This window comes from Ambystoma mexicanum, chromosome 9 (assembly GCF_040938575.1).
Source record: "Ambystoma mexicanum isolate Mex_15411 chromosome 9, UKY_AmexF1_1, whole genome shotgun sequence".
NCBI classification, from domain to species: domain Eukaryota; kingdom Metazoa; phylum Chordata; class Amphibia; order Caudata; family Ambystomatidae; genus Ambystoma; species Ambystoma mexicanum.
The window spans coordinates 1306566384-1306591343 of NC_090931.1; the positions used below are offsets into that span (position 1 = coordinate 1306566384).

At 43.8% G+C, this 24960-nt stretch overlaps 1 protein-coding gene across 4 annotated transcripts in view; it reads left to right on the forward strand.

The window, feature by feature from the left end:
- MYLK (myosin light chain kinase) overlaps positions 1-24960 on the forward strand; it is a 1914870-nt gene that overhangs the window by 1877611 nt on the left and 12299 nt on the right. For all 4 annotated transcript variants that reach the window (XM_069616671.1, XM_069616673.1, XM_069616672.1 and 1 more), the window contains 3 exons: positions 14815-14967; positions 17745-17868; positions 22320-22449. In XM_069616671.1, coding sequence (XP_069472772.1) covers positions 14815-14967; positions 17745-17868; positions 22320-22449 — 407 coding nt within the window. The remainder of the gene's footprint in view (positions 1-14814; positions 14968-17744; positions 17869-22319; positions 22450-24960) is intronic.

A 24960-nucleotide genomic window follows, 5' to 3' on the forward strand; every position in this document is an offset into this window, starting at 1 on the left:
AGCCTTGAACTCCAATACCAAGGCACTCAAGGGTCCTCAACTGCTCTCCCTTCCCCACCTAATACATTTCATCCATTAGCCTAATAGGACCCCTTACTCTACACACATGGACAACCCTGGCAGATGTAGGCCGGATAGCAACCCTCTCTGCCAACCTTGGTGAAGCCGCCCCAAACCTACTCCACTGCCCAATTCATATTTCACAATATCCCCTGCTGCCCCCCATCCCTGCCTCCAGACTAGCAGCTCTACCGGTTTCGCAGGGAAGCCATCTAATTATCCCTGGGCATTTCTCCTCTGGCTTTACCATCTGCCCATGTGCCACAGGTCACACAGAACCCTGCCAAACCCATGACTGGTTACCTCCGGCCTGCACTCGCCAATGCCACAAGATTTCCACCTGCTTCTTCCTCGAGCCCACTCACCATATCCTCTGCAGTCTTTGCAGAACCACGTGCCCTGAAGCCCCTGGAAAATGGCTGGAGTTGTCTCTTAAAGCCCACTTTACATTACACTACAGTTGCTTGACAAAGGATCTACAAAATACAAAAATCAAAAGGAGATGGAAGTAACTTTTAGGTATATTGAATTATACATGTTGGCATTTAAATCTAGAAGCAAAGGTCCTGCTTCCGGAGAAGAGACTCGGTGAGTGATGCTTCCTCTGCATCGCTGTGTGCTCTTGCACATGTAATGTGTTTTATTGTGCCTCTGTACACATCTGCTGTGCTTGGGTGGATCATAGAAATATACACTACCTAGTAAAAGGAATATTGTTTAATTTTATCAACTAGTCCTTTTAGCCAGCCATTGCTAAAAACGTGCAGAATGTACCGAAAGCATAATAAGCAAGGTTTTAAGAGAACTAATGGAAGTGAAATCTCCAGGAGCTCTCGCTGAATTTGCATTAATGGTTTCTCCGGCTTATGCTGCCCCCTGCAGCACACCTCATGCCCTTGCATGCATTTTTACATCTGTTGTATACCCTTCAGCATCCAGGTATTTAGTGAAACCACCCCATAATGGCCGTAGTAGTAACCTGCCACCTGTTTTGGGGGAAGTCTATGACACCATGCTCTAGACAGCAGCAACTACAGAAACTGGTTGATGCCACGGTTCTGATGTACACAATTTGTCCTTTGCACTTTAAGCAGAGTTTTGTGGTAGCTATCAATTTCAGTCAGCAAAATTAGTGTATTTGATGTGCTGCTGAGATGAAGTAAACCAACACACATGTGCTTTGTGTTGCCGCTAGTTTTGCCACTCCGAGAGGCCACAGCTTTTTTTTTTGACTGTCGGAGCCCACTGCGCTTTCTAAACTTTGCCAATGGGCCCGGATTTAAATTAGCCGTAGCTCTGGAAAACTCTTGGGAAAATGGCGCTGTTGTATGATGCCAGCATACCTGCCTACATTTGAAAATCAAAAACCCTGAGATGTATGCCCCGCAGACTGCCACATAAGACTCCGCCCTTTGCACACGGCTCCGCCCACACCCCCAGCCCACATGTCAAAATTTGCAGTTTGCACTTTACAGTGGAATGCAATACATTTAATTAAATTGGCAATTCATAACCACCCAAATTGCATAGGACGAACGGCATACAACTTCCATAAAATCAATACAGACACAAAACCAAGAGAGGATATTTTCTTCAAATAGAGTTTTTAAAATGTGTGCATGTTTGAAACTCCAAGAACAAAGGTTTTCCCTCGAACTTGCAGTACCGAAATGGGACATTTCACCTTAGTTTGGCATCAGGTTATATAGTGCAGTGGTGACGTGTCCAGCCTGCAAACCTGATGGCTGTGGTTCAATCCCTGCGGTTGTTAATTCATGAATTCACTTTAGCTGGGGGCGACAGAGTCCACCCTCTGCAAAAAAGCGTGTTCGCTGTTCCCTCGACTGGTGCCCTGGCAAACTGGCCAAAAAGAATGGAAGCTAAAGGAATACTGTTTTCTATCCGGTGGCATTAATGACACCGGGTCGAAAGCAGTATTACTGCGTTTATTTTGCTTCAGCTTTAATTCTTTTGGCCAGTTTGCCTTATGTTTGTTCGCCCGTCAATTTTGGGCGACTAAAACTTAAGTCAAACTGTCCAAAAAGAATGAAATCTTAAGCAAAATAAACGCGTTAATACTGCTTTCTGCTTTCAAAAGCAGTGTTCTATGTTTATTTTGCTCACGTCTGTTCAAGTCTGACTTCTTATTGGTCCCGCCCACACCTCCACCCGATTCTGCCAATCGGATGGAGGATTGGATGGGACCACAGCGAAAACCCGGAGACTCCAGGGTCTTCCCCGGAGACCCAGAGAAGAGGCTAAAAACCCGGAGTCTCCATGGAAAACCCGGAGGTTAGGCAGGTATGGATACCAGCTGGTGTATAATTAGCGCTGGGGCACAGCCCCGCACCACCACCCCTTTGTGCACGAGCCAACACTTATTCTCTCATTCTGAGAACCATAGCGCCGAGTACACGGAGGCAGAGGGGGCACTTGCCCCGGTACAGCTTGAGCAGTGGAGGCAGAAGTGTCTTTTTGCAGTGAATCTGCAAATTAAATAGTTCACTATTTCGAAAATGATGGGCGGCAGGGTTTCTGCTCCTCTCTGCTGGGCGGCAGGGTTTCTGCTCCTCTCTGCTGGGCGGCAGGGTTTCTGCTCCTCTCTGCTGGGTGCAGGCATGCTAAAGTATGAGCAGGCATCTTGCAAAATGAGCAGGTGCCAAGCTGACTACGGGGCGTCAATGACTGAACGACCCAGGCCTCAGCTCCCTCTCCCCGAGGCCTGCTTATGAACCCCTGTGCATCCGCAGCTCATTCGGCTCCTATGGTAAATCTGGCGCTTGGCTGACGTTTTTTTTTCTCCAGGGTTAAAATGGTGTCTTTTCGAAGCTGGATGGAAACAAGGCTGCATCTCTCCATGTACTGCTTGTATGATACATTCATTGCTGGTTTTACTTCATAGGTTGTATGTTCATTCTTTAGTTTCTCCTTTGCTATTTCCTTTTTCTCGTCATTTTTTCTTGCTTAGTCATTCAACATTTAACTTTCTTTCCATTCCTTTCTCTTTCATTCTGATTGGTGTTTTTCCCTGTCCTTCTCACCTGTCACCCTCCCTTTTCCTTTGCACCATTCATCTTCCTCCGAGTCTCTCATGATTTTTCTGCAGTTTCTCTGTCTCTCTCGCTCTCTTTCTCAAACAGTGACTTATCCCGCTGCTCCCAGTCCTCACCAACTCTCTACGGATCCTCCCAGGATCCCTCACTCTGTATTTGGGGTCCACATCTTCCTCTGCTGATTACCATTACTTCAACTGTGCTGCATAATAGAGTACCCTCCACACCCCTTCCCCTGGGGGTTACAAACCTCTCCTATGCCCTGCACTGCCTGGCTGAAGTCTACCCTCCTGATCACTGCACCCACCCTTTCATCATGAATCGCGGAACCCTCATTTCAGGGCAGAACCCTCACTTGCCCTCACTCTGCATGAGGACCAAGAACAGGGAGCCTAGCACCTTTGCAGGATGCAACCCCTTGCAAGCCACAGTCCCTTGTCCTTTATTATAATGCTCTGGTCCTAGTAAGGAGTAGGAGACCTTTGCCTTTCAGGAGGTCAGGTGTGGGGACTAACCACAACTTTATCCTCCTCAGGAGCAGAATTTAGTTCTAGTACAGAGTTTGGATTTTGCATTTCACTATCCAATATTAGTACCCAGCACACACTGCACACCGGGAATACAACGTGTGGATTGGCTCTTTTGTGAGCCATACCACATGGTATTCCCTTGTACCATAGTGCGTCCTGCGCGTGCCGGGTACTCTGTTCCCGGCGTGGGCGTGGCAGCCCCTTAGCCAATGAGGAGGCTCGAAACGGGGCAATCCCTGCTCCGAGCCTCCCTATGGCTGAAGGCTACCTTCGTCCCCCAACAGGGACTCAGGTAATTATTTTTTTTCCTCCACCCACCTCCCCCGCAAACTACCCCCTCCCCAATCTCCCAACCCCAATTACCTTCTTTTTTCTTCTTTTCTTGGAAGCGAACGCGCTGGAAACACTTCTGTTCCAATAGCCGCCATGGAAATGGAAAACAGACTACGTTTTCCCTTTCCCAGTGGCCATTTTTTTCACCTTTTTATTTATTTATTTTATTTCGAAACGCGGCAACGTTTTGAAACAGAAAAAAAATGCCGGTAGTACCCTGGTCTAACGGGCTGGGGTACTAATGGCTATAAGACCCTCGGCGGCAGGCCAATACCGGGCACCGGCTCCTAATGGACGCCATAGAAATGGAAAACGGACTACGTTTTCCCTTTCCCGGTGGCCATTTTATACACCTTTTTTTCATTTATTTTTTTTATTTCAAAACGCGGGGTTATGATGATATACACCTTACCTACAAGTCATAGCAACCTGCCCTAGTAAGAGAGCTCAGTAGTTTAATATAAGTAAACACCTGTTGCTGAGATCTGTTTTCGATGCAGAAGCCACAGGTTTATCTTCCAATAATATAGCATGGCATACTAACGCACCTGCTGCAGCACTGTGTACGCAACCAGAGGTTGCAGCGGCCTGAGTGACGGGGAGAGCGAAATGGAAGGAGAGAGTGATGAAGGGAAAGATGGATGGGAAGGGGAAGAGCAAGAATAATGAGAGGTAGGGAGGAAGGTAGGTAAAGATAGGGAGATAAGGATTCAGGGAGAGGACGAGACATAGAAATATGTAGTGCAGGTTGGGTGGGGGGAAGAGAAAGAGCCAGGAAGTGGGTTTGAGAAGAGGAGTGAGCAAGGAAAAAAAGAGGACTGAGCAAGAAAAGAAGAATGAGTGAGGTATCAGGAGTAGAGAGAGGAGGGATGAGAAGAAAGGAGAGAGACTGAGGGACATTGAGGAGTGTGAGCGCGAGAGTTGGAAGGAGGAGAGGAAAAAGGAGGGAAAACTATTGCCATAGCATGACAACTGAAAACTGTACAAAGCAGACACCTGAAAAAGAGCCACCCCATTTACCTATGCTCTAAAAAGAAAAGGTGTTCACCTTTTATTTGACATAGATATATTAATTGTGCTATACAAACTGTTCTAGGTGAAAAGATCTTTTTCAAGAGATCTTTTCACCAAAACACTGATTTAGAAAGGCCTCTTGGTGACCGTATGGAGCGGTCTTTCTAAATGGAACGGTCATGCCCCTGCTGCACACAAGTGTGTGCAGTAGCTGACAGGCATGTCGGGACCCGGAAGCGCAGGACAAGGAGAATGTGTAAGTGTGTGGGTTTGTGTGTGTTGGTGGTGTGTTGTGTGTATGTATGTGTTTTGGTTTGGGGTTGGCGGTGAGGAGTCTGGGGAGGAGAGATGGGGGCTCAGGCGGCAAAACTCTCGATTTAAGGGAAATCCCGCAGGGTGTAGGCAGTGGGGGGCGTGGCTGAAAAATTGGGAGTTCAGCGGGTGAAACACCCCAATTATTAAAAAAGAAAGCATTTTATAGGTCTCAAGAGAAAAACACCTTTATAATGCTGGTTTTCCGATCAATATAAAATCGGTTATTGTAAAACGAGAAGCAACAACAATAGTGTGCCAACATCAGTCTACAGATCTTCCCTTCCCATCTGCTGTCACCTTTCTATTCCACCCACACCCATTCAACGTTGACCCCCAGTCACCTTACATCCACTCCTTCTGAGCACATCATTTTGTTTACCACTTCTACTATGCAGTACAAGCATTCCCATTATTTATATTTGACGTGGAAGGGGTGAATCAAGGATGATGCCTCTTCTCCTATGCGAGGGCAGAGTAATGTGGCCCGTAGCCCTTATTCCATCTCAGCTTCCGTACACTCCACAGTACCCCCATCAACACTGTGGCTACTCCAAGATGGCCGCCGATGAGGGACATGGAGACCTGACATCTTGTAATGAAAGAAAGTTCACTGCCCCCCTCCCCAGAATGCTGCAGCAGGGAATGGGACAGTTTGTAACTTAAACAATGTTCTTTTAAAGCACAAAAATATAATGTCCGCTGCATTTTTTGCAATACATTTTTAACTGAGCTGGGTGTATGAGGTAGTGCAGTTGAGATACAGGGTGCAACAACAACTGTAACTTTAACCAATGATCCTTAGGGTGACAAACATGTTTGCAAACAGCATCTGATACTTTCTATGGTGAATATGAAGGGCCACTTATATATAGTACAATATTATTAATGTTTAAAATGACATATGAAACCTTTCATTTATATTAAATCTCAACATCCAAATGAACAAAGGACAAATAAAGAATAAGGAATGTAGTGATCCAGAGAGAAGAGAAAAAAGAAATAAAACAGAGACAAAAACAGGAGAACATGCAAAAGTATCTATCGTCCGAGAGTATATTCCAAGGTTTTAAGCGTACTCCAGAGTACCGTTTATAAATTGAATGATAGTGTAAATCAGTTTTTTATCTTTTCCTAAAAGAATCTGGGCCCATCTGGATTGATGATCCATTGGTTGCTGCGAGATCTTAAAATGGTATTTAAAGATGTTTCTCCTTTCTGCATGGGCAGGGCATTCCATTATGATATGTTCAATTGTCTCTAGAGCGTGTTCGTTGAGACAGAAGCGTCAGAATTGATCTGACATGGGGATTAATCGCATTTTTGCTAGTCTGTGTCTGGTTGGATACAGGTTCAGCCGCACTTTCAGATATGAATCTCGATTATACTATCTGGGAACAACATTAAGCATGTAGGAAGAATGTTAATGACCTTATGTCATTGTCACAGTGGAGATTCATCTGGTATGTTGATTTTTCATAAATTGTTTTGCTCCATTCATTCTACTGTACCTTTATTTTTGCATGCTTTGGTCTCATGATCAGCATTTCTAAAGGTATTTCTTCAGCTCTCAGTTTCACTTCCATCTTGAGTTTCCATGCGTTCAAGGTGTTATTGTTCATCGCAGTTGTATTTGGTTGTAATATCTGGAAAGTGGGAATTTGGTTGTGATTCAATATTTTGCAGAATAGATCTATTTGTTTCCAGTTGGCAATTGCAGAGATGGATTGAGTGGCAATTTCGAATCTGATTCTGGGCATGGGATATGTGGGAGGTAAATTCAATATTTTCTTCCAAAGAATTGCTTTATATTTTTGCCATTCAGTTCGTGGAAAATGAATCAGGATTTTGCTGCCGTACGATAAGATAGGTATAACTTTTTGTCTGCAAAAGGCAATGATTGGTTTAAGTCAACATTTTCCATATTTACAGTGCAAAAAACTCCCTTGTCTCGCTAGGTATTGTGCTTTGATGTTCAGAGCAACAGCCCATTCTTTGTCTGATCTCGATTGATTGATTAGTAGCCATATACTTGAATGTAGTCACAACACTGAGTAATGTGTTGTCAAGAGTTAATATCAAGGGTATTTTTCTCCTCAATGTTGCTTTTGTCAGTTGCATGATTTTTGTTTTCCCTATATTGATTTGCAGTCCGTTTACCTTCATGTATGTCTCCATCATCTTGAGGCTTTCTTGGATACCAGTAGTTGCTTTGTCCATCAAGACAATATCATCAGCATACATCATAATCCGAATAGGGGTTGAGTTGATCTTTGACGGATTCAAAATGGATGAACACATGTTGGCTTCGAAGTCTGCTGCAAAGAGATTAAACAGGGTTACTGCTAAGGGGCAACCCTGTTTTAAGCCATTCCATGTGTTTATGGGCGATGATAGTACCCTGTCTTGAGGTAGTCTGATTGTAATTGAAGTATTGGAATATAGCAGCTTGATTGATTGATGATTTCTTTCGGACATTTCCAATCTGTGAGTTTATTCCAGAGGAGTAGCCTGTTAATTGCATCAAATGCCATATGCAGATCTACAAATGCGATGACGATTTGGGTTTTGTTGGTAATTGCTTCCTGCTTGATGAGATTTAAGATCATCAGATTTAAACTAGTACCTACTTTTGATGTAAAGCCGGCTTGTCTCACCGCAAATCTGTTTTCAGCATTTGCCCAAATGTTTAATTTCTTCAGAAGAAAGGCAGCAAACAGTTTTCCCAGAGGGTCAAGTAAAGCAATTGGTGTGTAGATGATCGGATCGCCTCGGTCTCCTTGTTTAAATATCGGGATGAGTGTTGCTTTCCTCCATGTATCAGGGATCATGTTAAATTTGGAGATTAAGAAGAATAGCTGCTCCATAATTTGTGTCCATTGTTCTAGGGCCTATTTAATGATGGCATTAGATAGACCGTCGGGTCCTGACACCCGTGATTGTTTAAGCTTGCTGATCATAGACAAGAGGTCTTCTCTATCCCAAGTCAAAGACCATTTCTTAGATTTTTGATTCACCGTCAATGGGTTATCCTGATGTCTTGGTTGGTATAGCATAGTAAAATGTTGAATCCATTTGTCTTCCGGTACATTCGAGGTGAGGTGATCCTGATATTGTTCATTAAATAATGAATGTGATTTTTTCTGAAAAGAGTATGCTGCAAACTGAATCACCGTGGCGGGTAAACCGCAGAGAGATTAAATAAATTGCACCGAATCACACATGTGGATTATTTGGTGAAAATGGAATTTGAGACAAGTCTGAAATTTAGGTATTTGACCAGGTATTTTACCAGCCCAAGTTGGTACAAATATGTGTTAATATTGGGCAATGGAAACCTACAACAACACTCAATGTTGTACAGAACAGTTTAAAAGTCCACAAGTCACATGATAAACCAGCATGACAGTGTTTGACATCTTTGAAGAAACATGTTGACTAAACACTGCATGGCTTAATATTTTTTTGCATCCTAAATTGCATGGAGGTGACCACTTCCGTTTACAATTTCAAGGTGAAGGGTCCCTTTGTTACTATTTTAATTGTTTCAACCAAGTAATGAAAAGAAATAGTAAAACACTGGTGAAACGGCTTTCAGTCATCACTGCCTCTCTCTATTAACGATTGGGGGTGCCAACTACCATGGTTTGCTTTTGAATCTGCCTGCTTATACCAGGCGTAAACCTCAAGGGGATTCTACAGGTAGCTTATTGGTTTTCCACCATGCATACACATAGATGCTTTTGGCAACTTAAGTGGATTTGGCCGAGGGACCTGTATCAGCATGTGAACATGTTAATTCTTCTCTGCGCTCCAATTTTGCCTACCAAATCATGTACTGTTTGTGGCCCAACTGTGGGGCTCTATTGTTCTGTTGTTCCTTTGCAAATAAATGTGGGTGTTTCTGCATTGGTTCTTTGGTGGCTTATTTCTTTCGGTCTGTTTTGGGGCCCTTCTGCTGCTTTTGGCTTGGGTATGCCTCATAGGTGAGTATTGTGATGAGGAAAAGGGACGTGGAGGTAATGCTAGGATTACTTACCGGTTATCTTAGTTAGTCTGAGTCCTACTCTTCCATGTCACAGTACTGCCGATACTTCGCACCCCCCCGTGGGGTGCACATGCCCATGATATGTCTGGTCTTGCTATGAGCTGGGTATTGTGGGTAAGTAGGGGGTTTATACCCCCACAGAATTCAAAATAAACGTCCTTTATAGGAGGCAGAGCCTCATGGGCGAGTACTGTGTGATGAGGACGAGTAGGACTAGGAGCAATGAAGATTACCAGTAAGTAATCCGAGCAGTATTTTTCACTTTAAGTGTACCGTTAAGCAATCAGCAATCCTTTTCGTTATCACAGTATATCCCAACAATTCAAAGCAAACAATATGCCTATAGATGGCAATAAACATTGAATTAAAAGGGTGCTCTTTCTGGTGGCCTTTAATGTGCCTTTTCCATAGAAATACAAAACAGTGTATGTAGATCGTAACGTTAGATTCTTAAAAGCAATCTTTAACACCAAAAGGGACAGTATCACCTCAAGACTGCGGGGTGATTTGTGCCACCTCAGCAAAACCAACACAACACACTAATCATTGTACTGCTTGAATAGGTCCCCATTGCAGAGTTCACTTAAACCAAAGGTATGTGCTTGTTTGACTCTCTCCTTATTGCTGGAGATTAGGGCATAGGGTTAATCAGATTAGGGCACAGGGTTAAGCATCCCAGGAACCCTTTTCACTGAACACACAGACTATCAACATTACAAGAAATAATTAAACCTGCTCTGCACCGGTTGAGGGAATTAAGGGGTTAAAAGCCCAGCTCCAGCATGTGTTTATTGCCTTTCCAGAAGAAGGAGCAGGATCACATGACTCCTCATTCAGTAAAGGGGAGGTGGGAAGAGCGTGGAATCCAAAGGAAGGTCAATGGTTTGCCTCGAATCCTCAGCCCAAGGCTTTGTGCTGCAGAGGACGTCTACTGTTCCCATGAGCCAGGTCAGCAGGCCTGTAAACTGCACAGAAGGTCCACCCAGGGGTGAAAAGTGAAAAAAAGGAACTAGTGGTACTCTCGCTGCATCCAAAAAGGAGGGAGTGGGATGGCGGGACAGATGGCCAGGAGGGCTGGGGCTCAGGGGGTAGGGTCGGGACGAGTGGGGATGGGGCAGGGGTGGAGTTTGGCGGTTGTAACCATGATCACACACTTTAGCTCAAATAGTCGGATTTCACGGTCTACAGTAATAATGTCTTATAGAATTTACTTACAACAAAAACGATGGCATAATAAAGTCACATGCCAGCATGTAAATCCCAATAGCAACATGTTAAACCAAAAGAATATCATTGTGGCTTTAATTTTCATGTCCTGAATGGTAAACTATAAGTCCCAGAATGCAAGATAATGTCAACCTGAAAATTCTAGTTAACCCCACAGTACTTTCAGTGATTTAAGACACTTAATAAAATAAGTTGTTTAATAAACAAAGATAGATATGCAGATTCTTTGTCAGAAACTTCCAGCTTGTTGTTATTCATGTTGTTGAAAACATTTTCCTAGTGACTTAAAGCAACTTTTTTTTTGCATGTGAAGATAGTAGACATCCTGGATATGAATAAATCTTTAAGTGGGTGCTTTGTGTTACTCACTGTACTATTCCAGATTTGCAAGATAACTGGTGCTTTGCTAGCTCTTTGAGTTGGAAATCTTCCATCATGAATATGAAAGGCTCTGCCACTGATAAAAGAAATGCGTTTGCAACCTGAGCACCTTAACGACCTGCAGAGCCATAATGGACACTGCGTGTGTGTCTGCCGAGCTGTTACTTGGGAAACAGCCAGTGCTTGAATGTCCAGCCTGAGCCGATTATACATTTCGCTCAGGAGAAAGACAAAGCATCAAGGACTCATTTCTGAACTAAAGATATGCTCAGTAAAAATTAAAAGAACTAGTGGTACGGCATACCAATGATTTATATTACACTTGCATCTCTAGGTCAACCGCATTCCAGCCTCCACCTTCCAGATAGGTTTACTCCATTAAACTGCACGCAGGTTTTTTGTGCAGGTTTCTCCTGAGTTGAGATGTAGCCTCCCATGAACCTTGATCCATGACTGATGCCCAGGCAACAAAGCCAGGAGAGTCACATTTTTTTCTTAGTTGCATTTTTACCAGCCATTATGGGCAAAAGTATAAGTGTTCTTATGCGGTGGCATATTGGTGCAGCCAGCATGAACATGTTTTCTTACAGTGGCAAAATGGGCAAAGCCAACACGAGTGTTCTTATGTTGAGATACTGGCATTTGCCAGAAAGTACTTTTCTTCTTACGGTGGCATTACTGGAATTATTGGCAACTTAGGTGTTTTTCTGTGGGAATACTGACATATATTGGAGCAGCCAGCATGGACGCGTTTTTATTAAACTGCCACAACTTGGTGCATTAGGCACAGCCCACATGAAAATGTCATTTTACACAGGCAAAATAGTGACATATATCGTGGCCAAAAGCATCATGAAAATATGTTGGAAAGTTCTCCTGTTGTTGATCTGGCAGCAATTACATTTGTTCATGTGTTACCCCACGAAACCTATTGAAAACCTGTGTGTATTTTACCCAGTTTTATACAGAATCTGTGTCTAAACTGCACCATAAGAACCCATTATTTAGCAGAAATGCTGTCTGCGAGGTAGACCCCTCCCCATCCATCCTTGCTTGGTTTGGGCTCCTTTGCTCTGGATGACGGAACCAGGGAAACTATGACGCGGGCTGGTCTATGGGGCTTGTGTTGACGCTCTTTGCCCTTCCAGTGCTGTGTGCAGTGATGCAAGATGCACAATTCCACATGTAACGCTTTGCGCCCATCTTGTACAGTGGTGCCTAGTCCTGCTGTCCCCGAGCGAAAAGCACAGCGGAATATTTAAAATCTGGCCGGATAGTGTCCATCACGCCACATCAGAGGACGGTGCCACTTTAGAAAGACGTTTGTTTATAGTCTAACGATACTGGACTTCTCTTGCAGATTAATAGATGAAGCAGCACTGTTCCTTTTCAGACATTGCGGGCTTTCTTTTTGTTGTATAGACTACAATATCTCAGTAGTCAATACAACACTGCCCTCGTGTGGCCTCGTCTAAGTTTATTTTCTTTCACCTTCGTTGGTCTTTTTTATTGTGGCTTATTTTGTTTATTTTCTTTTAATAAAAAACGCAAAAGGCTATTATGTTTGTTTGTTTCTTTATTTGTAACGTGCGCCGGACGCAAAGGTATCAGGGCGCGAAGATAAGAATACTTTAGGCTTACAACCTTGGAACAGCCTTCCTGCCTCCCTGAAACTTGAGGAGAACCATCTGCGGTTCCGGAAGCACCTCAAAACCTTCCTCTTTGCTTCTGCTTTCTCTCTCCCTCTCCCCTGCTGAACAGCTAATATTCTTCACTGAAACTGCACTGATTCTGCAACTGGACCACTCTTAACGGCCTCGGTCCTGGGCCCAGCCACTCTCCACTTGCACTGATGCCCTGGAATCCCCTCTGCACTGCGGGACTGTCTCTGTATCCCTACAGCCCCCCCCCCCCTTTCCAGCACTTGTTCTGCACTTACCTTGCACTTGCCACCAGCTGGCCCTATTTATTTTTTTACTTTACGCCACTTACCTTGTACTGCACTTCCCCCCCTCCCCTTCCCCTTGCACTTTTCCCCCTCCCCCACCCCTGCACTTGCGCGATCTGAATGACACCTGGCCTAGTAGGATCGTTGTCTGTCTCCCCTTGTTTCCTCCCCTCCCTGCCTCGTCGCGCCTTGAAACACCTGTGTATAGGCGCGTTACAAATGCCATATCATATCATATCATATATCAAAATATAACCAAAGTTCCCTAGTTTTAAGCGATGCCCATTTAAATAATTAATATGTTTTTGGAGTAATATTCTTCAGCAATATAATTATTTTTTTCTGGTTACGTTTATTGATATATTTATACTGTTATCATTAGCTTGGGGTTTTTGCATAAACTGTTTTTGTGCATTTATTGTTCATTCTGAACTGTCCAGACAATGACTGAATGATGATGTCATGAAAATAAATTAAAGTTAGTTTTCTAAGGATTTAGTCCCAATATTAAGACTTGAGAAACAGACTTAAGTGATACTGTCTACAAACGTAAGCCAGCGAGTACTGACGCGCAGGGGGATAGTGCGCATGCCGAAAGCATTCGAATCCCAGCCGGGTCGACTCGCCCTTTTTTGATTTGGCTAGTAGATGGGGCTTCAGTGCCCTCTGTAAAGCCAAACGGTTGCATTTGAGCACTAATAGGAGGGAGATTAGATAATGATAATGATGTGTTATTTATATAGCGCCTTAATCCAAAGCGCTTTACAGAGCACATATTTACATACAATATCACCCAACCGAAATTGGTACTTATTTATCGACCTTGGAAGGATGAAAGGCTGAGTTGGCCTTGCCGGGATTCGAACCTGCAACCTGCAGATCACGCTCATATCGCAGCAGCACAGCCTATTTTACGTATCCATACAAAGGGGTAAATGTGCGTTAAAAATCACTCTTTACAGCTACTGTTGTAATTTTGCTTGCTTGGGCTGAGACCCCCACCCCCTGCCCCTGCTCCCCCGCTGAAAGCCCTACTTAGAAGTGTTGAGCTTGTTTGCTGCATTCGTTCCAACAGGGTAACACAGGGCCACTCTAAAAGGTATTTCCAGGGCCACTTTTGGTTCCCAGGAGGCCCTGCCAAACAAGCGAGCCAAGGACGGTTCAGTTTTCAATAAAGTAACCATTGGTGTCATCTGACATAGAAGAATTAATGGCCTTCTAACCAGGGCCGCTCCATCATCAAATCAGAGATTGCAGGAGTCAATACGTGAATTCACAAACACACCTCTTGAACATGAAAAGGATAAGGACCCCAGGAAACCACACAGCGACCAAATCAATCAGTTCTGTACAATTGTGAGAGTCACAGATCAATAGTCAATATTTTCTTTTTATTCGTGTTTCCAGTTTATTAAAGGTTTAACACGCCATTAAATCTACAAAATGTACAATTAATTTTACAATGTCAGTACAATCCATTCTTATATCAAAAGAAATAAATCACAGATCAATAATATTATAAAATTCAGTCTTTCTTCTTCACACGTATTCTACCCATAATATTAATCAATCAATAACACAGTCAAAAATACTTTTAACAAAATGTCACATGGCAGCTGAAGTACTTTCTCTGTAAAGTGTACCCTGTGCAAAACATACATCCAATTAACAATGACCTACTCTAAAACCCTTCAATAAAATGTTCACTTAGCAGCTGGTAGACCTCCTTAATAAAGTGAGCAAGTGCAATAATGACGGGTGTGTTGCTACCATACTTTTTCCTCGTGTAATAATCGTGCAACACTGATGAGAGGTCAGCCTGGCAGGGTGAACTCTGAGCCAGCTAGTAGTCAGATCAATTTCAGACCCATTTAACCTATTGCTGTCTGCTCTTTTTCCACCAAACAGGGTCAGTGGGCTGTCCCCTTTCATGGGAGACAACGACAATGAGACGTTGGCCAACGTGACTTCGGCCACTTGGGACTTCGACGATGAAGCTTTTGATGAGATCTCTGAAGAGGCCAAGGACTTTATCAGCAGCCTACTCAAGAAGGACATGAAGTAAGGGAAGATCTTACCTCTTCTACTTATGTGTCGTATGATTGTCCTTTCAAGTTGTCCACATTGAATGTGCGCCCAGGCAATGCATCTGTGTGAGGATGATTCTAAGTAGGGGCGACAGGCGCCTCGATAATAGGCTGTTAAGGGGTCATTCAGTCTTTTCTTGCGAGGATCTTCCCGACAAAGTCAAATTAAGTTGTGCTCCTCAATATTCCTTGAGTAGGAATCAAGCGCACAGGATACATTTAGCCAACCTCAGCATGTGTTATATTCCCACTTGTACGTATTTTAAACGAGGTCACTTTCCTTGTTTGCACATTAATCGTGTATTTTTCCCTGTGATCGTTTTGTTCATTTTCTTTTTTGAAATGGGCCTGGGGGGTGTTTCCATTCATACCCCCATCCAACCCACCTCAATCTGATACCTTCCTCCCCAAAACACATAACATATATATATTTTAAAAGAAATTCTACCAAAACGACCACAATGAAAAATGCACAATTCATGTGCAAACAAGGAAAGTTACCTCGTTATGATATGATCGGTTATACATAACGCGCATAATACCCAGAGGTTTCTAAGCGCGGACCGGAGATCGAACCTGTGTTGCTCCGTGTCGTCTTGCTTCCAAGGCGAGCACGTTGCCCCTGAGCTCTCCTCACTCGTTAAAGACACTATATACGATAGTCCCTGATAGGTACGGTTGCATGCCTATCTTTATGCGTGCTAGACGAGGGCAGAAGATGAGGGTGTGAGAGAGGTGGTACCGCTGAGGTCTACATACCCTGTGCAGCCAACTTCTGCCAGGGATGGGTCCTTTAACCTGGAGAGGGAAATCATTTAAAGAAATACCAGGTACGAAGGTTTCTGATCAACTACTGTCCTAGGATGGCTGGTTGCCTGCTTTTCTCGGTTGTTCTTTGGAAGCAAAATCTGTCCATAGTGCAGTAGCAGGTGAGAGACTGCAAATCCTTCTTGTTGTAATCAGCGTTCGCTGGATTCTGTCGGTGGAATCTGGGTATTTATACCCACAATGATCCAAGGGATGTTGAATGGACATGAATGGGTAACAGCCTCTTCACAAACAAATAGTAGACTAGGTGGATCAGAGAATGGATCCCCTTTTCATGGATGCCAAAATCCTCAGATGAATTTTTGCGATCAAGCGCCATCTAATTTGCGGAACGGCAAGGTGGAGGGATTCTTTCTTGGACTTTGGTACACATGATCGCTTCATCCTACACCGCCTTTATGCCGCTCTTTGCATCAACACGTGCGATCCGTATCATTATTCTGAGGTTCCTTTCCTTAGTAATTGAACGTAGTGTTCACCATTATAAGTGATTTCACTCACTATGGACAGTATGATTTCTTGGCGCTTGTGTGTGCACTTGGCTGATGCATGCAGCTCGCTCGTGTGTCTGGTAGGGTTGGACAGCCCAATGTTCTGAACTTTAAACTCGTCAATATTTCAGATCATCAATGATGGAGCTGCATATGACAAATGTACATGTGCTGAATTTGGGTGGAAGTATGTTTTGTATGCGGTTCTGATCACGCCAATAGATTTTGTTACTCAGTGGGTCCACTAGGAAAACCTTAGTTTCTTGTGGCTGAAATGGGTGAATAGCAAGGTTTTACGTTCTTTCTTAAATGAGATGAGGTTGGAAGTTAGGTTGTCGACAAAATTAAGATCTATGACACACATGTCCTCTATAGAATTGACTGACCCCCAAGCAGGAAAGTCATTGGATCCCTGTAGTTTTCAGGGATGTAGGCAAGACATTCTGGCAGAAGGTGGCAGTGGCTGAGCTAACCAAGCAAGGAGCAGGCGGGCCAGATCATTTTGAAGGGTTTCCAAACTCTCATTGAAAGGTAGTAAATAGTGTTTAACAGGTGGCTAATGGCCCTGTTGCTAGCCAACCAAAAGTTCCCATTGTGCTGTCATGCAGGCTGGTCACTTGATCAATTTGATTGACTATGATCTATTTTCCATTAGCACCCTGGGTGGCGGTGCTGGCCAATCAGGTGGCTCAGAACGTGAGCTGTACTGTATGGTACAAGCCCGCATTCCGAGCTGCATGGGCAGCCAGCACCACGTTCCCTTCATTTCCCCCCTCACCCCTCACCAATTAACACCTGTGTTGTTTTCTACAGTGGTGCTAATGATGACTTTTTGTAAAAAAAAAAATAATAAACATACCTTTCTTGCGCAGCCCGACGCCACACAGTGCTGGTCTCAGGAAGTCTGTTTTCACAGTCATGAACATGAAAAGCGGACTTCCAGATATCGGCACTGCCGGCGATGGGCCGCGGCAGAAATATATATGTTTATTTTTTGTTCACTTTACAAAAATAAAGTCACCATTAGCACCTGTCTACAAAACTACACTGGTGCTAATGGCGATATGCTCCTCGGTGGCATGCCGACCCTTACAGTAATGGCACCGCCACCCTCGTTAAGGGACCCTTGCTGCGACTGGGCCCTTAACTTGGGCGGTCGGCCCATTACCTACATGGTCGACCCATCACGCCAGGGCATATCGCCTCATTATTTGAAAGATAAGGGGCTAGAGGTGATGCATGGAAGAAATGATGCAGAAATCGTTCAGAGCAGAGTGCTTATTGGCCGATATTGCTGCTGGAAGTTGACTAGCCTTCCCCCTTCTTTGGTTCCGTAGGTTTTAGAACTCCTCCCATGTGTCTGTTTCCCTGAGACCAGGTTTGTTAGATTTGCCTCTGAGTACCTGATTGCCACCTGCTTGTCTTTACACAGGAGTCGCTTGGACTGTACTCAGTGCCTTCAGCATCCTTGGGTACAGCAAGACCTTGGCACCATGGAAGCCAAAAAACTCTCCAAGGATAGGATGAAGAAATACATGGCAAGGCGAAAATGGCAGGTAATGTACTAGCCACCTTGATGAACACATTCATAGTCTCTGATTGACAGATGACTAAGGAAAAGGTATCCGGAAGGCATTCATTGCATGTGTGATGATGAAAGTGTTGTCTGTGTGTTAAGGGTGCAACAAAACATACTTGTGTTGTTTTACTTTGTGATGCAGCACAGGCAAGGGTGACCTGCAACCAAGGCTAGTTTGAAGCTTCTCTAACAGATAAAACATGTCTGAGATATTGAACAAGGATGGGATCTAGTGACAGAGGAAAAGGCACAGCGGTGCTCCAAAAACCCTTTGTAGATGTGAGTGGGCCTGTCTGAAAGAAGCGGGGTAGATCTTATGTCATTTGGTCTTTGTAAAGTGCTGGATCCGAGTGTTTGCAGATTTGACCGGAAAATAAAACGAATGGTAAATTTGTTCAAACTTCGACTGCATGAAAAAAACAAAGAGACAGTCGAAAATGTTCGAAAAAAGTACAATTCAGTGCTTTTATAGTGAAGAAGGGGAGCAGAATTTGTGGGGGTATCCCCCGCACCTTTGTTCACTATATAGGCATCAGGGGTATAATAAAGTAATTTTAAAAAAAAGAAAGGCAGACCCTGCTGCTCTGGTTCCCATGCACGGAAGTGCCGGAACCGCCATCGCAGAGAGATGCAGGAGACGGCGGCACACAAGGAGGTGTGCCGCTCCACAGGTAAGTAAGGGGGTGGGGGGAAGCGGGTTATCAGAAATGTTTGGGGGAGTGAAAACCGAAAGTCATTTTCGTTCAAACGACTTTCGTTTCTGATTCAGTTAATTCACAATAATCCCTTGAGCCCAAAGGCATTAACTGTGCATGATTCATTGCAATAATTCAAATAAGATTAAGGAGAAAATGATGTTGGAAAGAGAAAGGTCTTAATGGATTTCTTGAACTGTCAGAGCAAATGCAAAGAAATTCTGGCAGGGAATTCCAAAAGCAGTGCCCTGCACTGCAGAGCTTTTTCCCTGCCTGTCTCCAGTTTGAAACTTAGGAAGTGGCCAGAGAAGGCTAACTTCAATTTAAGTCGCGCTTCAGCAGTACACCAGCGTTTAAAGTGTCAGTGTTCAAAAGAACTGTCGATATGTGATTCCTGATAGAGGTGCAAGTAGCAATTATTACCATACTATTTTGCATGGTTTGTAGCCATTGAAGTAACTATTGTGGAGCTCCCATATGCATTGACTTTGCATAGTCGAGTATGGATCCAATAATGCTGGGATGATTGTCGGAAAAGTATGGATGAATCCAGCCAAAGAGTTTGTGGTGCGAATCCCAGCATGGACCTGACTGTTCATTGAGAGTGATGGATCAAAAAGCACCCCAAGGTCTTACATTTGCTGGCTAGAATTAAAGGTTGACTATCAACCAAGTAAGATACAAGGGGGACTTTTTTGGGTTTCATTTTGCTTGAGACCTGGATTCTTAGCAGTTCTGTTTCGCTGCACTTAAGGCTGAGTCACATTGGATTCTCCCAGTCCTTAATGCTAGCAAAAAATGTACTCAGATGAAGTTTGTCAAGATCAGAATGGTGACGGAGTTTTAGAAAGAATAGGTGCCATCAGCATAAATGTGGAATCCAACATTCAGAGATAGAAACAAATCATGAAAAGGTTGAATATGGATTGAAGAGAAGTGGTGACAAAATAGACCCGTGGGGCACATTTAACGAAACAGGTCGCATAGAAAGTTTGACCAAGGTGTCACAGTGAGAGCTATAGACAATAATGAAACCATTGGGTTGCTTCTGTTGACTGCATTGGAACTGATGAAAACCTTTGCAAGGTTGTGTCATGGTGGAGGGTGTCAAAGGCTGCAGAAAGGTTAAGCAAGGGCAATAGGGAATCTATGTTGCACTGCAGTCCACAAAAGGTGCTCATATACATCAGGGCTATTCCGATACTATGCTTTGGAGCGAACCCCCATAGGCGCATTCTCAGTATTGAGAGGGTCTCCACAAAAGGCTAGAGCTGCATCGTAACCACCATCTCCAAAGGCTTTGCAAGAATTGGAAGATTGGTGATAGTCCTATAATTACTGATAGAATGAGGGTCGAGATTGAGTGTCTTCAGTAAAGGTGTGACCCAAGACTGTTTAAGACTTGTAGAGAAGACGCCAGTTTCATGAGATTGGTTTATTTAGTCTGTGATGGTGGGGGTTAATCACTGAAAACAATCAGTGACAATATCAGAGGGGCAAAAACTAGATTTCATTTAAAAGATTGTAAACATGCTATTGGTCGCTGTGATTGGATGAAACTTAAGTCCCCCAAGGGTTGCCAGCTGAAGATCAGTCCCATCCAAGCCAGAAATAGGAGAGGGGAGGAAAGTATGGCTGGAAAAACAAATTCTGTTAATCTTATTTTCAAAATGATTGTGGATTTGAATAAGCAGAACGCATTGGACTTGTTTGGTAATGTCCTGGATATGCGTGTTGGGTAGCTCAACTTTGGCAGGCAGGCCAGCCAGCTGGGGAGATTTTAGACTTTGAAAGGCTGCTCTCATTAATAGTCGAGAGAGGCTGGATTTCAGTAGGCAGCTTGGGCGAGAAGCACAGGAGAAGGAGTTAGTGTCTTAAAAGTGGGCCTGATGACAGAGAAAAAGATACCAGAAAAGTCAGTCCAGTTTTGTAGTGAGTTAGAATCGGAAGAAATCATGATATTTTTTAGTAAAAAATCCAGCTGGAAATGATGTCCTTTAATGTGGATTGGGCTTGTAATTAGAAGACGAGTAAAATCAATATGGTCTAGAGAAGCGTGTTTATGGAAATCTAGGGGGGAATCAATTGGCAAATCCTGTAAAAAAAGGAATATTGGCCCATCTTGTTTGTTAAAAGAAAGGACCACATTTGAAACGAGGTTTAATAGGAGCAGCAAGTAAGAGGGTTGGCAGCATGAAGACAATGAGAAGGATAAGTAAAAGGGCCCATATCAAAATACAAGCTTAACAGATGTTATGAAGAGGCAGCCATGATCCGAGAAACAGCATGACATGCCAACAGGCATCAGCTTTGCGCTGGCACGCATCTTTTACGCCTGCGTGTCTCAGATGGTGCCATGTAGGCTAGGGTCAGGGAGGAACAGTTGTGAAGCTTCATGTGTAATCTCGGGAAGTGTCGCTCAGCAACATTTCCATGCAGAGCAGGGCTCACGCAAAGAACTTGTGGTCACTCCGGCCTGTTTTTCAGAGACAACATGGGGTGTAAAGGAGTAAAAAGCGACCAATCAATGGACATGACCTGGGGTACAAACAAAGGCATCTGGAACACAATCGAGAGACGAAAGGGTGACACAACTGATATCTGACGGGAGCAAACCCTCTCCCTCTCTCTCTCTCCCTCTCTCCTCTTTCCCTTTGCTTCCCCTTCTGCTGACAGTTGCCATACATTAAAACATCCTCCATAGGAACCTGGGCTTCTGAGAAGGAAGTGCATGAACGATCTGATTGGGACTCAGACTTGAATATCGGCATTTGTGCTCCAACATGGAGGGTTATCTTATGCCACTCATGCTCTGTGACCTGAAAGAGGAGATTACAGAGTCAAACCCATGCCCACTGGATTGGGTCGCTGCATGGATGATTGCCACCTATGCTCTCTCCGTGGCTGTCTGCTCAAGATGAGGGGTCTGCAAGGGATACACTGTTGACTTCCACAGATGCTGCCCAAGATAAGATCAGCAAAAGGATGCCGCTATTCCTGCATTAACGCGGCCGGTCATCTGGTCACAGATGAAACCGCCAGTAGAGCAAGAGAGCACATCTCATTTGCATCGGACGGTTCTATGTCCTTTTAGTAAGAGTTTTTTTGCGGTTGATTTTTTAGGAAAATATTTCATCGAAAAAACTCACGGACAAATTATTTTTTATATTTGTGGGGGAGTTCCCCCAAACCCTATTTCTCTAACCTCCCTCCCCTTTTACCCCCTTACCCACCCCACCTTTATTTTTCTATGAGTTTTTTTGAATAATGTTTTTAATTAAAAAATGAATCGAAAAAAACTGGCGGCAAAACAACTGTATACTGCATAGGGCACACTATCGTGCGAAAGTGATTTGCAGATGCAGAGCACCGAAAACTGGCCTTTGATAATGGATAGTATGGCCCCTAACCGTGCCCTCTGTCCTATTACGCAAGGCGTAGCATGGCGTCTTATGAGTTCTCTTATTATCTTGGCAATGGAATCTCATCTCTTGTGGGCGTTGAGATTTCACGTGTATGTTGATCACCTTAATGGAAGAATCCTCCTCATCAGCATTTGTACTCTTGGGCTCAATAACATACAAAGGATGAAGTATGGGATCATTTACAGGTTTGATAATGGGAATTAGAAATATCTTTCAATTCGCTGACAGTGGCTTTTTCGACTTCCTTGGGGGAAAAAGATGTTCGGGATGTTATTGCTGCGCACACTGAGCTCTCTGTTGTTTTTCAGAAAACGGGAAATGCAGTCCGAGCTATAGGGAGGCTTTCCTCTATGGCCATGATATCTGGCGTGGGCGGAAGGAAGTCTTCTGGAAGTTCGCCAACAAGCCCTTTAAGTGCCGAAAAGCCAGAACCTGAAGGTGCGTATCCTGTACAACAATACAAAAGTAATTCCTTCTCAAGGGAATTCTACCTCTTCTCACTCTGCTTCAATGACAGCAAAACTGAGATCCTTCCCATTGGGACCCCTGCTCCTGCCTTCTTCCGTTCACTATGGCCTTCGTGCGTGGACTCTCCCCTGCTCCTTCTTCTGAAGGCAGGAACCTTGCAGTCATCTTCGACTCCTTTCCCTCCTTCCTCCCTCACATTCAGGACATTGGCAAGAAGTCCCACTTTCATCTCTTCCTTCTCAAATGAATTCTACCTTTTCTCACCTTCCCCAGGGGCTCAATGTTACCCGAGCCCTGGTTCTCTCCAGGCTTGACTATTGTAATAGCCACCTCCTGAATCTACATTCATCCACTCTGCAACCCCTCCAGCTAATCCAGAATAGGGCAGCAAGACTTATCCTTGGCCTCAAGCGCAGGGAACGCATGTCTCCAGCCCTAAAAAGTCTTCACTGGCTCCCGGTTGCTTCACGGATTAATTTAAAATCCCTCTATATCACCCACATGGCTGTCTGGGGCTGTGGACCACTCTATCTACAACTCCCTCTTACTAAATATTCTCCCTCTAGATCTCTGTGTTCCTCTGGCTCCAACTCTCTATGTGTAAAGCGTTTCGCTAAACAGAGGGAAGGTCGTTGATCACTTTCCTCAGCTGGTTTCCTTCTATGGAACAGCTTCCCCCTCCCTCTGCGCCTTGATCAGGATTTTATTAAATTCCGGAAGCGCCTCAAGACTTTTCTCTTTACCTCCTCCTTACCCCCTTCTCTGCTAATTTCATAGTTGCTATGATTGGTGTCCAGGACCCTTATGCATCCTCGGGGCCCTGACCTACCACACTAAGTCGCCCGTATCTTCTATCCTCTGCACTTGCATCAGCACACCTTCCATCCTGGAGGCTAGCACTTACCATACCTTGCACTTCACCTGTTGCTCATCCACAGGCACCTCAGCACCTACCCCCTCACTGCCCCCTTTATTCTGCACTTGCACGTTCTGAATACTAGCAAGGCGTAGTAGGTTTGCCCCCCCCCCACTGTATTTATTATTTTTATGTATTTAATGTGTCTCATTCCCATGTCTCCTCCCTGTTGCCCTGTGGGTGCTTAGAAACAGAATGTATTTGCTGTATAAGCACCTACAAAGTGAATGATAAATAAATAAATAATTGCACGCTTTGTGTCCAGTCTTCTGTGACATCGCAAGCTAGTTGGTCAATGTTTTTAAAATGAAATACACCTTCCTGAGTTGGGTAGAGAATGAAGTCAAATATACCCACATGCTTTGTCATATTTCACCGTTTGGGACCAAACATATTACACATCTCTTCTGGACATAGTTGATAAAGGCGCAGAGGCATTTTGCAAGATATCACTTTAAAATAGATGTACATTTATAATAATTGGTTTCAAAGTACAAAATAGTCCACTAGACTCACCCAAACATGACAGCAGATGAGGACTAGCTGTTCAATGTGTTCTACGTTTGAGACACTAGGGGCCAGATTACATAAACTTTGCACCTGTGCAAGTGAAAAGTTGCACCTAGTGCAAAATCATTGGGGCTATATTAGAAAACATTTGCAATATGACAAAATCAATGTTATATATTTATGAGCAAGAGGGAAAAAATTGCCCTAGAGCAAAAAACATGAACTTTCAATACATATATGCACCAGTGCAAAGTTTGCCTTAGTGCTAACACCATTTTGTATTTTTGCCCTAGAGTCGTTTTTGCTCTCGTGATTATACCATGGAAAATTGTACTTGTAATGGTGAAAATGGTGTCTAATATGGCCCCAATGTTTTTCAACTTTGCTCTAGTGCTAATGAGGTGCAAAGATTCTGTAATCTGGCCCCAGGTTGACATTTTCTCAGGAGTATAGCTTCTCTATTTCTGGCTCAATGTTTTTCTATAAAGGTTTTTTTTTTCTCCAGCGAGCACTACTTTTCCTTGAAAACATATCCAAATGTTGCCCCTCATCCTCCCGCACTCTTGTCTACTCTCGATTTACGATCTGTTGCTGAATTACCATAATAGTTTTCCTCTCTTTCTATTGCATCCCTCCCACATCCTTTCGGCCGCATATATTAGGCTAGAAGAGAAAAAAAATGTCCAGAAACTATTCGGAATCTTATTTAGAAATAAATCTGACAATTCTCCTAGACAATACACTGCATGCTATGGAGGTTTTCTGGTGGATACAGATCTACAAGTTCATTTGTTCACCATTGGGTAATTTATTCATGAATGCATTCAATTTGCCATCAGGCCGGTCCCTTTTTTAACAAATGAGTTTGCCACAAATCTCCTTTTATTGTCCCCCAAGGCCCATTCTCGTCACCAGTCCTGTTCAATGTCTGCAAAGTCCTGATGGCTCACATCATCAGGCAGTGCTAACATAACATGTCTACTACCTGCAGGCCGATGTTGCTTTTCCACCTGGAACTACACGAGATTGGTTAGGAGACCAAGACCGGTAATGGA